Source organism: Rutilus rutilus (assembly GCF_951802725.1).
Source record: "Rutilus rutilus genome assembly, chromosome: 19".
NCBI lineage: Eukaryota > Metazoa > Chordata > Actinopteri > Cypriniformes > Leuciscidae > Rutilus > Rutilus rutilus.
The window spans coordinates 8,102,489-8,118,290 of NC_140232.1; the positions used below are offsets into that span (position 1 = coordinate 8,102,489).

The window sequence follows — 15,802 nt, forward strand, 5'->3', positions numbered from 1 at the left end:
TTCTTTTTTTCTGTGTGGGCGTGTGCGTATCTGCCTATGAAAGACCCTGCAGCCAATTAGGACGATCCTATGGATGGAGGTGGGCGTGACTCGTATGAAATGGGCGTGGTGTACCATAACACCATCCTCTTGTCGTCCATGCTGTGTTCGCACACGCTATTGAGCCAGAGCACTGGAACTGTACTATCCTCTCATAACTCCTAGGGGATCGGGAAAAGGTTGAAGGTAATGAAGCAAAGACTTCTTTACACGATTACAGAGCCGGCATGACTGTTTCGCTTTCGGTTAGGTAGTAGGTATTTATAGGCTGCAGTCGCGTGGACCCGCATGTCCAGACCACCCTCTCTCGCACAATGGATAATACCAAAAGATGCAAAAATAATTTCTGAAATAAGTTATGTCATATAAAACGCTGTTTGTTGCATTGATTGCCTGCTTTAAAATCATGCCTTGAAACGCAACTTTTTACATTAGCATGTCTTTATTATTATGTCAAATGAGACCCGTTGTAATGGGCAAAACTTAATTCATTTAAGTAGCTAAGGATCATCATAATTTTTTATCAAACTTCACGTAACGTTACTGCTAACCATTCATGTTTATGATAAAGGAGAGATCGTGAAAAATTACTACAAATCTGCCTGCTGTCATTTTGTATGACTCGTATATATGCCATACATATTTGAGAAAGACATTGAACGTAACGGATAACACCTTCATATTGAACTAAGTATTTTAACTGTCAATAATAAATGTTTGAGTAGTAAACTTTAAATCAAAAGTTTACATTATAATGATATTGTGCTTTCTTATCTCTTCAACTAACTTACGTATGTTACTGGAATAATGTTAACGTTAAATAATTTTACACAATTTAAAGATTCAAGAGTCATGTGCACAGTATAAGAACAGTGTTCTGGATACTGTAGGCCTATATCCCACAATACAATGAGCATATGATCGGACTGCCGAATATTAAGACAGTTTTACAAAATGTAATTAAAAAATACAAAATACCCTTTTTTTTTTTGCTGGATGATGTATAATACAGTTTAAAGATTTCTTTTTTATAAGATAGTGAATACCGTTTCACTTATTATTTTTTTAATCGGTAGAATACAGTAATTTTGTGCAGCTAGTATTCCATTCTGAACATAGTCAGTGTCATCAATGTAGTTTGTTTGAGATTTAAAAAAAAAATGGCCACTAGTATCCCAAACAGACAGGTTTAGAAACATTAAAAAAGTCAACCTAGCTCAAAGTGATCATGTTTTCAGTTTTTTTGGGGTGATGTATGAACATATGAACACTTGGTACAGGAAACATGGTGAACCAAAGAGCTGACATAGGTTGGCAGTCCTCTAAGAGCGACTCTAGCGGGGCCAGTAACAGTGGAGAGAGCTCCAAAGAGAGCTCCAGGTGCTCAACCCCTGTACTGGACGCCGACCGCACTGACCGGCTGCGGGACAAGATGAAACGGCGGATCGAGTCTGGGGACCACTGGTTCTCACTAGAGTTCTTCCCACCACGCACAACATCTGGAGCAGTCAATCTTATCTCTAGGTAGGAAAGCAAAAAAATGCTGATCTACTTTCTATGTTTTTGTAATTGGGCGAATCTCCCAAAAAAACATGTCCACATATATATCATTACATATGGACATATATATACCATTGTGACACATTTGAAAATCAATCATATTTTCCTTCCAAATTATCATTATATTTCTTATATTTCTGTTCTTTGTGTGTTAGATTTGACCGAATGGGTTCTGGAGGTCCTCTCTTCATTGACATCACTTGGCATCCCTCTGGAGATCCGGGCTCAGATAAAGAAACGTCTTCCATGATGATAGCAAGCACAGCAGTCAATTATTGCGGCCTGGAGAGTGTCCTGCATTTGACATGCTGTAATCAGACGAAAGAGAAAATATCAGCCCATTTAAATAAAGCCAAGCGGCTAGGACTAAAGAATATCATGGCCCTCAGAGGAGGTATGAACACTGACTAGGTTCAAACAACACATTTTTATGTGCCATTTTTTTTTCCACTGTGGTTGTCTGTGATCCTGGGTTTGCCTTCCCGATGAAGGATACATGTAGTACTGCTGTAGAATGTTTGGGTGTGTTCACACTCGCCATGGTTCTTCCGATCAAAACAAACCCTGGTGCGATTGCTCTGTTTGCGCAGTTCACTTGAATAAGTGTGAACGCTGCCATCCGAATACTGGTGTGCACCAAACCAGCGGACCAAGACTGCTGTTGCAATGTTGCTCATCACAGTTCGATACAGGCGTCAGAACCACGTCTCCTCGCAGAAGATCTTCGTTTGTGTGTGACGGAGGGATTCCTGTCGCTGTTTTGACTCCTTTACACATTTTATAAGCTTTTCATGAGTTCTCAGCTGGTCAAAATAGTATTTTAGCGAGCACACAGCATTGTTTTGGATGTTCGGTAGAGTGAACCCGATTTGACCCGAATTGTCTTCTTTTGCAGATCCTATTGGGGAAGATTGGGTGGAGGAAGATGGAGGTTTCAACTATGCCACAGATCTGGTCAAGCACATTCGCTGTGAATTCGATGACTATTTTGATATCTGTGTTGCAGGTGAGCTTTAGACAGACAAGCAATTAATGGTGTTTGCTTTGGCAAATTACCATTGTTCATAGATTTTCTCCTGGTGGACGATAAAGTGCCACATGCTTACATTGAAGTTGGGTCCTGACCCAGTCACCACCTAGCAACCACTCAGAATACTTTACAACAACACAACAACACATGGTATTTTGGCAGCAAGTTTCTAGATTTCTGGTTCTAGTTGTGTACATTTGTACATTGTGATTTTTGCATGGAACTCTAACATTCACCAGCTCAAACCCCTCTCAAATGTAATTATAGGTTACCCCACGGGTCACCCAGAGGCTGAGAGCTATGAAGATGACCTCAGGCACTTGAAGGAGAAGGTTGATGCTGGTGCACACTTCATCGTCACCCAGCTTTTTTTCAGGGCTGAAACTTTCCTTAAATTTACCAAAGACTGTCGGGCCATTGGCATCACCTGCCCCATTCTCCCAGGAATCTTCCCTATACAGGTACATGAACACATAACAGACCAATCACTGCACCTTGATGATGTGGAAGTCATCCAATTATCTTATCAGCCAAACACTGCTGCATAAACTGCCATATGATGTCATATCATTGCAAAAGACCAATTGAATTTATGCAATGATGTGATTCATGTATTTATTGTACCACATTTTTGTACAATAAAAAAAAAAGTTATCAGGCCAGCAGCACCACTGTGTAATGTTTTCTGTATGTTGTAAAGTACTTCACCTAGCTCATTTTACTCTAATTTCTGTCATTTATTCATTCTTATGTTGAGTTTTGTTCATGCCATGTCAGAATTACTGAATGGAAAAAATGGTCGCGTTACTTGTAATCACAAATCGTAAACTCTGAATTATTGGAGAGCTCTGACTTGTACTCTGTCGTAGCAGCTTCAGCAGTAAAATGTAGTTAACCCATAGACTGTAAAAAAATAGAGTTAAGCAGTTATTTTGTACTTTTTCTGTTTAATGATTCCTATAAGAGACTTTTGTTAATTGTTAACTTTTGTTACAATAGACATACAATCCAGCTTAATGCAAGTAGAAAAGAGTTGAAAAACTATCTAATGTCCTGCTTAATAAACTATTTTTAATAAGTTTATTAATTAGGCATTTGCTTAACGACATTTACTTGTCTATGGATTACTCAAATTACGCAGATTCATTATTGGCATTAATAATGTTGCCCTAGAAATGTTTAATTTAGAGTCAGAGGATATGAACAGCTCAAAGTACAATGTCAGGAGTTGTCTTCTAGTAATTATGACATGGTGTGAACTAGGGATGCGTCGATGTAATCGATTACGAAAATATGTCAATTTGCATTGAATGCGACGCACTGTTAACATTAATCTCTAACCGCCTGTCATGGGGGGGTAGATGTTTTGAAGAATGTTCACACTGTTCTTTTCCATGCAACAAAAGCATAAAGTAAGCAAAAAACACCATAAAATTACCCATATGACATGCATGCTCTATTTCAAATCTTCTAGAGTCATACAATATCCTGAAATTTAAGCCAATTTTTTTATTTATGCATATGTTTGTTGTCTGAATGTTTATTCAGGCTCATCACATCACCAGATTTCAATAAAATGTTGTGGAGGGTATAACATCTTAGATTTCAGTGTCAAAATGATTATAAGTCTTCAGAAGACTTTGTATGGACTTTTATTGTGCTTTTTTGTGCATTCTTTAAAATCGGAATGTCCGTTGTTTGCACAGGGTTATCACTCACTCCGTCAGCTGGTCAAACTCTCCAAACTTGAAGTGCCAGAGGAGATCAAGCAGGTGATTGAGCCCATTAAAGAAAACGACGCCGCCATTCGGAACTATGGCATCCAGCAGGCGGTGGAGATGTGTAAGGTTCTGCTGGCCAGTGGAGAGGTCCCAGGCCTGCACTTTTACACACTCAACAGAGAGGTGGCCACCATGGAAGTGCTCAGACAGCTGGGCTTATGGGTAGAGGATCCACGGTGAGTGACTTTGAAATGTTCTTTAATTCTGAGAAACTGCTCCTGTTTTTTTTTTCATTCACTTCAACCAATTGTGTTTTGGTGATAGTACAGCAAATGCTGAAGGCGATAACGGCTCTCAGGTGATTATGGATTGTGATGGACTTGAGTGCTGTATTGATTTTATATAACAGCAGCAGGTGTAATCAGGGTCCAGTTTAATCATATTCAAGGCCATAAACAGTCTTAAATATCTTAAATGGTATAACAAAAGTATAATTTTAGGTCTTATATGGGGACGGGAATACAGGAATTGCGATAAGGCCTGATGGGATTATTAAACTTCAAAAGGCATTATTTAATAAAATAAATATGAGTGCTGCATGTTCATAGTAAAATGCAGCACTGTTTCACATTCTACAGGCTTTTGGTTTTACAGCAGTTCTCAATCAATAAATACTGCACATTTATGCAAAGCGTTTACTTTACGTAGATTGCATATTCTATCTAAATCTTTTTTTTAGCAGCTAAAAGTAGTAAAGAATAGGCGTTTCAAGATAAGAGCCCCAGTGTATGACGGTTTGCTTATAATAAAAAGTCCTGCATTATGCATAGTCATTTTTTCCTGGAAGTTAAACTGTATTTGGCATAGAGCTGAACGATTAATTACTAAAAGAACGCAATCTCGATTCAAACACCCATGCAATCTCATTCCTCAATGTCAACAATTTGCCTGTGTGTATTAAACCTTTGATAAAATCACACAGGTACAATCAAATCTGCATCGCCGCTGCCGCAGACCCAGAGAAAGCAGTTGTCATGTATGAAACAGCTTCACAAACAGTCCTTTTCAACCACACAGTATTGTTATTTCTATGCTACAAATATTCATATTATCACAGACGAAATGGGATAAAAGTTTATAGTTCGGATATAAACACTGATGTCCACTGAAGCAATCAAAATAGAGTAAATCACCTTTTGAAAACATGATGCTTCAAATAACGATTATGTTGATTACATTGTGATTTGTCTTTGAATCATTCATTCAAGAGATTAGTTCCAAAAATGCTGATTCAAGTGATGTACTTATGAGTCATTGAATCATTCATTCAAAACAAATTTTTTTTTCTATAATTCATACAGATTCATTAAACATTTTAAATAAACTGCAGCAATTCATATTTTTTTGAGTAAATTACATGTTATTTTGTTTAGTTGTCAGTACAGAATCGTGGGAGGATCGTGATCGCTGTTTAAAAAAAAAAAAAAAAAAATCATGATTCAAGGAAGAAAAATGTACACATTGACATGCCGGCACTGGTTAGGACAAAACATGGAAAAAATACCTTCACTTTAGATGAGACTCAATGTAAAGAGACTTATATACTGTATATAATTTCTTATTCTTTTCTTTAATTTGAGGGTAAAATAAAGACATAATTCTGACCGTTTTTATGAGGTTCACCTATTTACATTGATATTATGTGAACTTTAGGCGACCTCTGCCCTGGGCCATCAGCGCCCATCCAAAGCGTAAGGAAGAAGACGTCAGGCCAATATTCTGGGCTTCCCGACCCAAAAGCTACATCTATAGAACACAGGACTGGGATGATTTCCCCAATGGAAGATGGTACATAAAATGTTTCCTCCCTCATTTCTGGGCTTTATGTGGATCGTTCAAGATGTAAAGACCAAAAATGTTAATTAACGTTTCTCCATCAGGGGTAACTCCTCCTCACCAGCCTTTGGCGAGCTGACGGACTACTATCTGTTCTACCTGAAGAGTAAGTCTCCTAAAGAGGCCCTTCTGCAGATGTGGGGTGAGGAACTAATGAGCGAGGAGAGTGTTTATGAAGTCTTCACCAACTACATCACGGGGCAAACCAATTGCAATGGACACAAGGTAGAGTGGTACAGCCAGGATTAGGAAACAACCATGTACGGCTGGGCAGTATGATGGTAAAAGTACCAGTAGAGTTCTGCTATACTGTGGTAGATGTATGTGTGGGTATGACTGGTTTATGTGAAGGAACACAGAGTAGTACACAAATGCAGAGCACAGTGGCTCTCATTTATCAAAAGTGCGTACACCAAATTTCCAGCGTACACCTGGCGTACACCCAAAACCACGGTGACTTTGAGATTTATCAATATGGACGTTGGCGTACGGCACGCTCAAATCCTACGCCAGCTCAGGAGGTGGTGTACGCACGTTTTGAGTTAGTGCGGAAATGCGCAGAAAAACAATTCCTAACAGCACAAAACGCACTGACAAACTAAAAGATATGATATATTATGACCCACTGTAAAAAAACAACAACATAGTAATTATAAACTTCAGTGTTTATTTTTGTGCAACATGGACTTCAATGTTTCATTTGTGTGACTTTACCAAAACATTTGATTTGTAGGCATATGTATTCCTTCAGTTGCGAGCCTGTGCGCTTTACCTGACGTTTCAGGGTTAGGCCCGGCAGGTGCGCACGGACTGGGTTCAGTAATGAAAGGCTTTCAATGACCAAAAAATAATTCAGACTGACAAAATAATAAAAATGACATTCTTCTTCTTTTAAATAATAATAATAATAATAATAATGCAAAGAATAATAATAACAACATTCTTCTTCTAAATAACAATAAGCGTCATTAATAATAAAAATCATAATAATAAGAAGAAGAATATTACAAATTGTCATGCAATTATTAATGTGAATGAATGGTACTCCACATCACATCATCATCACTATTGTACACCCCAATACATGTGACGTGATACGAAATTAAATGCTAATTGTTTCAAAACACGTGCTGTAAAATAATGCATTGTGATAGGTCATTTGCTCATCCAAGTTTCTCTTCTTTGCCGTCTTCCGTGTGTCCATGGCGTAAAATGAGGGCGTGGGGGAAGCGGAGACTTGAATATATAGGGGCGTGTTATTCTAATGACGCTCGTTTTCAGCCACGGCATTTATCAAGGGCAGGTATTGCGTACACCTGGATTTCAAAGGTACGCACAGCTTCATAAATCAGGCAGTGAGAGGAATGTAAGCATAATCTTACGCCAACATATAATGATAAATGAGGGCCACAGTGTTCTGAACAAGTCAAGATGAGCAAGAATTTGTTATTGATTGGAACGACACAAAGGAAATTGAATTGTTTGTGGTTGTCATTGCCTTCAGCATTTGCTGTACTATCACCAAAACACAATTGGTTGAAGTGAATGAAAAAAACAGGAAAAAAAAACAGGAGCAGTTTCTCAGAATTAAAGAACATTTCAAAGTCACTCACCGTGGATCCTCTACCCATAAGCCCAGCTGTCTGAGCACTTCCATGGTGGCCACCTCTCTGTTGAGTGTGTAAAAGTGCAGGCCTGGGACCTCTCCACTGGCCAGCAGAACCTTACACATCTCCACCGCCTGCTGGATGCCATAGTTCCGAATGGCGGCGTCGTTTTCTTTAATGGGCTCAATCACCTGCTTGATCTCCTCTGGCACTTCAAGTTTGGAGAGTTTGACCAGAATTCAACAAGTACTTATCAGCAAACAAAGCTACAGACAGAACATCTGTTTTATAATGTTAGATTTTTGAGTGTTTTGTTTTGCACAATGTGGAGCAGCTGTTTTTGCACTAACCAGACTTTGGTTTGTGGTCAAAAAAGAGGCATTTCCATATAGTTTCTTAAAGGCAGGGTAGGTAGGATTTATTAAAAATTAAAGATCCAAATTTGTTAAAACTTTCTATATATATCAATACATAATTAAAATGTAAGAACTCTGAAAAAAAGAGTATAAAAATCAAGTGACTCTAGACCGTTTAATCTGTATTAAACACAGCTCATTATTTCGATTCGGGACGAATCAAAGGATTGGCTTAGGCGACTGTCACTCTCTCGCAACCATGGCAACCACCCTTTTGCCACACAGCACCTGCCCACTTGCGCGCGACCGTTTGATTTGAGGAGTGCGAGAGGCACGGAACCTGATCACACCTCCGTCCAGTAGATGGCGGTAATGCACTATGTTTGCAAGCTGCCAATAAAATCTATCGAAGAAGAAGAAGAAGGCACTGAACCTAGGAATACCAAAACAATGGCAGAGAAAGAGCAATCTAAATTTACAGTACCGGCATATGCAGTTAGTGAAGGCAAACCAGGCAAAAAAATGCCCCTTCCCCTCCGCTTGTCTCAGGTAAATAATGCGTCCTCTAGCTCAGCGGTCGGAGTCGCGCGTTCATGTGTTTTGGGGGCGTGGCTTTGGAAGAAGCACAGAAATGAGGGGGTGGAGTGAATGGAAATAATGAGATGTCTTTAAAACAGTCGTGAGAGGTCTACAGACACTCGATTTTGATACTTTCTTTTTCAGAGTACTTACATTTTAATTATGTATTGATATGTACATAAAGTTTAAACAAATTTGAAAAATAAAAATTTTAGACCATTTCTACCTACCCTGCCTTTAATGTAAAAATCATTTTTTTGGTTGAAATACCAACACAAAAAATGGCTGAACCGACTGATTTACAGTTTCTGTGATGTAAGATTTTGATGACACATGTCATCAATTGAGTTATGTATGTGTCCTAAATATGCTGCAAGTTATAATATAATTTATATATATATATATATATATAAATAAATACTACTACAATATAGCATGTAATATTAATATCTTAATGTTTTTTTTAGATCATGTGTCTGCCGTGGAACGACGACCCTCTGGCTCCAGAGACCAACCTGTTGAAGGATGAGTTGGAGAAGGTGAACCGCAGGGGTGTTCTCACCATTAACTCTCAACCCAACATTAACGGTAAAGCCTCATCCGACCCCATTGTAGGCTGGGGCCCTCCAGGGGGATACGTCTTTCAAAAGGTCAGCAAAACACAATTCAACAGTGTGGAATGTAAAATAAGATATTTTCAAGAATGAGCTAACTGCTCTTTTCTATAAAATGAAAGTGGAAAAGGTAATAGATTTGTTGAGCTTGAAAATATTACCATAAATGTAGTCTGTGTGACTTGTGTGTAACGCGTGTGCGTCGGCAGACTGATAAAGACGAAGATGAATAAAGTTCCAATACAAGGTTTAATATACAAATCCAAACAGGTAGCAGGAGACACACACACTTAACCGAAACGTGACCGGACCAACTCAAAGGGAACACATAGGAACTTATATACTAAAGGTAACGAGGTGAACACAGCTGAACCAAACTAATAACAGCAACCATAGAAACTAAAGAGTGGCGGGAATCTAAACAATGGAACACATCTGACAAATGAAAAAGTCCATGAAAACTGAAATTAACTTAACATAACAGTGACAGTGCACCCCCCTCCGACAAGGCGTGTGAAAGCTCCGTGAAAGCAGATGAGGTGAGGGAGGGATGGAGGGGGTTTTGGAGGTGGACGAAGGTGTGGGGACAGGAGGCGTCGCCAGATGGGACGACAATCCCCTGGCAGCGTCGGTGGTGGACGGCCGATGGCACGGACCCAGAGCCTGGTAGTGATGATAGCCCACGGTGCAGACGAGGTCATATGACTTTTGACATCTGGGGAACGACCAACGGTGGCGGAGCCAATGGATCCCAGGGCATAGATAGAGAGCCAATATAACAGAGTGACATCACTGGCATTGGAGGCCTAGGCAAAGTTGTGGCGATGTCTGTCAGAGGAGAAGCCAGAGTACCCGAGGACTGAGACGATGCCATGTGACCGTGGACTGAAGCAAGTCTGAAGGGAAGGAACAGCCGCTGCAGCCGAAGGGATGGAGGAACGGAGATCCTCAAGTCCATGGCGGAGGTGGTGTGACGACTGACCAAGGGGGAGCCACTGGGACGAGGGAACCCGGTTGAGTCGAGAGGCCGAGGGGTCTGGTGGAGCCGAAGGTGGGAGGAGCCAGCGCGGAGCCACCAGGTTGATGGGTCCGAGATGATCAGAGTCCGGAGGCGGAGCCACGGGACTACACGTAGAAATGAAAACCAACGCGTAGTCTATAGCGTAGAGGCTCCGGCGTAGGTCCGACGCAGAAGTACAAATCAGCCTTAAGTCTGGTTTTCTTTATATTAGCGCTGTTTTGGACTGATTGTTTGTATGCATCCGCTTAACTGGGTTATTGGACTGAAAACTTTCCCGGAGATTAACAGCTTAAAATTATCTGATTTCAAACAGAGAAGCGAAGCCGGGTTAAGAGGTTGGTATAGAAATTTCCCCCCACCAGGGTTACAGGTGCTTGCGCCATTGTAGATGCTCAGTTTAATAAACTCCAGAATTCCAAGATCATCTAACTGCGTGACATAAATTACGTTAATGACGTAATTCACCGTGCTTCATTAATCTATTTGCGTTATTTGCTCTAAATTATTTGAATGTTATTAATCGCATGCATTTACGCGTTAACATTGACAGCCCTAAAAATATAATAATTAATTAAACCTTGATAAAAGTTATGCATATTAAAAAAAAAAAGATAAAAACACAACAAAATGACTAAAACTGTAAATAAAACTAAAATGATAACAGTAAATATCAAAGTAAAATCAATTAAATATATTCCAAGTACAAATTCATAGTTTACCAGGTCTAGTTATGCTTGTAATACTGTGGGAACTGTGCACTTGGTGATTTGTGGGTTTAGTTTGGGTTTTTTCATATTATTTTAGGTGCTTTTGGAATTGGCTGACTTTTGGAAATAGTTCTTTCAGCGTGTTTATTTTTACCTCTTGAAATCAACAGGCATATTTGGAGTTTTTCACATCAAGTGAAAATGTTACTGCACTTCTGCAAGTGCTGAAGAAATATGAACCTCGTGTGAACTACCATATTGTCAACGTTCAGGTAAAACACCTGTACCCTTACAAGAACCAGATTACATTATATAATCTCCAGCTTTTAATATTGCCAATTTGAAATGTTTTTTCCTCTTTTTAGGGTAGGAATATCACAAATGCCCCTGACATGCAGCCCAACGCTGTGACTTGGGGGATATTCCCAGGCAGAGAGATCGTTCAGCCCACTGTGGTGGATCCAGTCAGCTTTATGTTTTGGAAGGTGATGATTCGTCGACCTAATAATCATCTTGAACACCCTAGCAACCACCTAACAATGCAAATTTCACTTTGTTTTCAAACCGATGTTCTAAATGAGGTGTTTAATCGGCTTGCTTATCCATGCGTGATGCTTCCGAAACCCTCATTGACCTTACATTCTCACACTGTCCCAGTTTAGACAACCTTGGCACGCTTACAGGCACACTCACTGTTATTGTCTCAATGATAAGAGTGATTATGTGCTGTAGTAAAAGATAAAATAGACTAGAACTGAGCTCAATTCTTTCTGTTCCCGCAGGACGAGGCTTTCGCACTGTGGATCGAACAATGGGCGAAGTTGTACGAGGACGAATCGCCCTCACGCATGATCATTAAGTACATCCACGACAACTATTACCTCGTCAACCTCGTGGACAACGACTTCCCGCTAGACAGCTGCCTGTGGCAAGTGATTGAAGACATGTTTGTGCTTCTGGACTCCCCTCAAGTAACTCAGGACGAGGGAAGTGAATTGTAGCACCACAGAACTCAAAAAGTCTGCATGCGCTGCTATCTGATCCAAAGACCTCACAACGCACACACTACAGTACTTTACTGTAATGACACAGTATTTTTAGCCAGTTTCAGAGTTTAATTTGTCATCACAGTCAATACATAGGATTTTTTTTTTTGTGCAAATGTAGCACTACACAAGATGATTTGCCTTAATCTTAAAAGGGACTAGTTGGCTGTTTTGAGTGCCATTTTCTTATATTTTTAACTATTTATAAATTGTTTTGGATACTTGATATGTTCAATATATGAAATGAACTCTTGCAAGTCAGGTCAAACGTGTGGATACAAATACAGTATTTGGCTACGGTATTTCACTTAGACTTTATAGGTGGATCCTATGTCAAACAGGCTATTTTTCTCTCTGAATTCAAGAGAAAAAACTAATCCCCAAAAAACCCAACCATAATATTTTAGCTCATCTTCATTTCCCTCATCTTTTTTGTCCATCCATTAAAAGTCCAAGCAGCCATAATTTTCAAGCTTTGAAATGTACGTTAAGATGCAAAGTAATTCATAAGGATGAGATACAATCACTTTATATTTTAAACAGATCTAATTTAGGCTTTTTATCCACATATAAGCATTTGATCAACATGCATACACTGAGCACACATCAAATATGGTCAACAGAAGCTCAAATGTGTATGTTTGATGCACGAGAACCAGTGAAGTTTGTTCGTACATGTCAAGCAAGCACATATGATCCTCAGCAAAACAATGAGGTTTGTTCTCGTGCATGAAGTATGGCCACTGACCAAATTTGATGTGCTATATGTATATAAGTTGATCAATGTTTTTGCCTAAATAAATGCCTAAGTTAAATCTGTTCATCATATAAAGCTCTTCATAAGACTCAGATTAAAACTTTAATTGTCTTTATGTACAGTACTTTTTGAAGTTTGAATATTTTGGTTGCGTGAACTTCCAATGGATGGACAAAAACAATAAGAGTATATTAAAAAAATATCAAAATTTGTTGATGAATGAAAGTCATGCGTTTGGAATGACGTGACATAAATGCTGATCAATCATTTTTGGGTGAACTATCACTAAAGATTTGTTTAATGACAATTAAGCAGATTTTCACTCTAAATAATTTACCATATTGGATTTGGATGTTATTCTTTTGATGTTCGTTACTGTAGTACAAAAACAATTACAACCATGATATATAAATAATTTACTATTGAAATTGTATAAAATTTTTGCCATATTACAACAATGAGAATTGGGAGTGAACGTTTAAATGTACAGAGCCTTACATATGACATGTGGACAAAAAATAGATATATTCCGTGGCCACGAATGTACAATTCATTCACTAATGTGTCAGCATGTTTTACTAATTCGTTCCAAACATGATTTTGATTTTACTAAATTTGTACAACATGGCCACAATTTACTAAATCGAGGGAACAAATTATTATACCAGGCGCACATTTTAGTAAAACGAGGGAACGGATTATTATATCGTATGCAAAATTTACTTAAAATGTGGGGCCACGATTTCCTAAAATGAGAGGATGAGTTCTTAATTCAAGGCCAAAATATATAGGCCTATATTTTTGTCTACTTGTCATATGCAGGTTTCCGTATAGTTGTAATGAATATAATGAAGAAAAACAACAATCTATTCTTAATCCAGACAGGTTTTGTGAGATTCCCTCTTTTAGTCTTCTACCGTCATGTGTGAATTGATACTAGTGGAGTAAGTGGTTCGTGACAGTATTGATTTGTGAATCACTTTTGAATCTTTTTCCCCCTATTTGGCCTTCTTTTTTTACCATTTGAGAAGTATGATCATTTCTGTACTGCCAAAAGAAAACTCAATAAACTTGCGCTCCTCCACCTGTGCAAACTTGTCCAAGTTTGACATTTGTTTGCCTGTGATTCACATGGTTTATTTTTGGAGTTCACCTATATCTCAAAGTCCATGCCACTGTTTGGACGATTGATAATGGTGAAGATTTGGAAGAGGATGAAGGATTGGGTGCGCTGCCATCAGCAGATGTTATGTTAAACATGAAGGCATGCGCACATTCGAATCCACGTGCATTGTCTTATCTCATAGTCAGATGATGAAACATGACAGTTGTTGGAAGGAAGCCAACAGTTGAACAGTATGAACTTGACCTCGGTTTTGAGTCTTGAGTAGGCATGTGCAAATGTCATTGCTTAAACATAGTTGTTAGACATGTTCATTTTTTATGTTCATTTTATTTTCAGCATTTCTCATTGGTGCAGTTTGCATTTTGAATGTCTCGTTTTCTCTGTATACGTGTGAAAATCCATTAAACCTTGTGGTGTTTTTAAGCTAGTATCCATATTCAGACATTTTTAAGTTTTAAACACTCTTGACATTGATAAAGAGTTTTTCAAGCTGTTACACTTGTTTTCTGCAATAAATATTTCCAATAAAAGATGCCTTCTCAAAACTTCCTAATATTTTAAAATGAACAATCAAGCATGAGTAATGACTAATTACAGTGTTATGTTTTGCAACAGGTTTTCCACTTTCATAGAAAACCTGGAAACATCAGGTTATTTTTAAAGTGATTTGCAGGCCTGTAAATATCATGGAAAATAATAAAGTAAATAAAATCATGGAAAATTCTAAAGCAAATATCAGTTACACTTTATTTGGTAACACTTTATTTGACAGTGTCCTAGTTACATACTTAATTACTTATATTATAACATACTTAAATTACTTATAACAGTAAATTATGCATAACTACATGCAACTAACCCTCAACCAAATCATAATCCTACCCTAACCCTATAGTAACCCTAACATGTAGTAAATTAATATCACTCAATACTTAAATATATAATTACACGTAACAAGGACACCTTAAAATAAAGTGTAACCCTTTATTTTAAGGTGTCCTTGTTACATTGTAATTATGCAATTAAGTACTGAGTAATATTAATGAACGTACTTTAGGGTTAGGATTTGATTTAGAGTTAGTTGCTTTTAAGTACAGTATGCACAATTTACTGTTAATACTTTAATACTTTTAATGCAATGTAACAAGGACACCTTAAAATAAAGGGTTAATAATGTAACATGTATAACAAAAACACTAAAATAAAGTGTTACCCAAATATATATATTTTCTTTAGTTATATTTGTATTTCAATGGCTAGTAAAAATAAGAATTTTGTCATCATTTACTCACCCTCAATTTGTTCCAAACTTGTACGAGTTGCTTTGTTTCATTGAACACAAAATAAGATATTTTGAAGAATGTGGTTATCCAAACAACTGATGGATCCCATTGATTTCCATAGTATGAAAATCCAAATGCTATGGAAGTCGATGGGGACCAGAAACTTTGGTTAACCCCATTCTTCAAAATATCTTCTTTTGTGTTCAACAGAACGCAAAGAAACTCATACTGGTTTAGAACAACTTGGGTGAGTAAATCATGACACTTTTTTATTTATTTTTGCGAACTATCCTTTTAAAAGGTTTGAAATATCTCTATAAAATTCTTCTTTTTTTTTCTTTTTTTTATGATTATCCAGTAATCATTGAAACTGATTACTCCTTTTAAGTTTAAAAAGTTGTATTGGACAAAGAAGGTATGAAAGTATTCTACATCAATACTTGATTTAAATACATGAAGT

At 38.0% G+C, this 15,802-nt stretch overlaps 1 protein-coding gene across 2 annotated transcripts; it reads left to right on the top strand.

Moving 5' to 3' along the window:
* Window positions 1–89: 89 nt before the first annotated feature.
* On the top strand, window positions 90–14,575 carry mthfr (methylenetetrahydrofolate reductase (NAD(P)H)). 2 transcript variants are annotated; one of them, XM_084389400.1, is made up of 13 exons: window positions 90–225; window positions 1,320–1,563; window positions 1,755–1,993; window positions 2,495–2,605; window positions 2,897–3,090; window positions 4,336–4,586; window positions 5,333–5,386; window positions 6,064–6,198; window positions 6,291–6,471; window positions 9,256–9,438; window positions 11,301–11,402; window positions 11,496–11,615; window positions 11,913–14,575. In XM_084389400.1, the coding sequence occupies exons 2-13, from the start codon at window positions 1,325–1,327 to the stop codon at window positions 12,129–12,131; spliced, it is 2,028 nt and encodes a 675-aa protein (XP_084245526.1). In that variant the 5' UTR covers window positions 90–225; window positions 1,320–1,324; the 3' UTR covers window positions 12,132–14,575. The 2 variants fall into 2 exon arrangements, with proteins under 2 accessions (XP_084245526.1, XP_084245527.1); XM_084389401.1 differs by lacking the exon at window positions 5,333–5,386.
* Window positions 14,576–15,802: the final 1,227 nt, after the last annotated feature.

Excerpts from the sequence above, each read along its gene's own strand:
- mthfr (XM_084389400.1), top strand. The coding sequence starts at position 1,325 with ATGGTGAACCAAAGAGCTGACATAGGTTGGCAGTCCTCTAAGAGCGAC. Across the intron at positions 6,199-6,290 it reads GATTTCCCCAATGGAAGATG|GGGTAACTCCTCCTCACCAG; the intron begins GTACATAAAATG and ends TTTCTCCATCAG. Across the intron at positions 6,472-9,255 it reads CCAATTGCAATGGACACAAG|ATCATGTGTCTGCCGTGGAA; the intron begins GTAGAGTGGTAC and ends TGTTTTTTTTAG.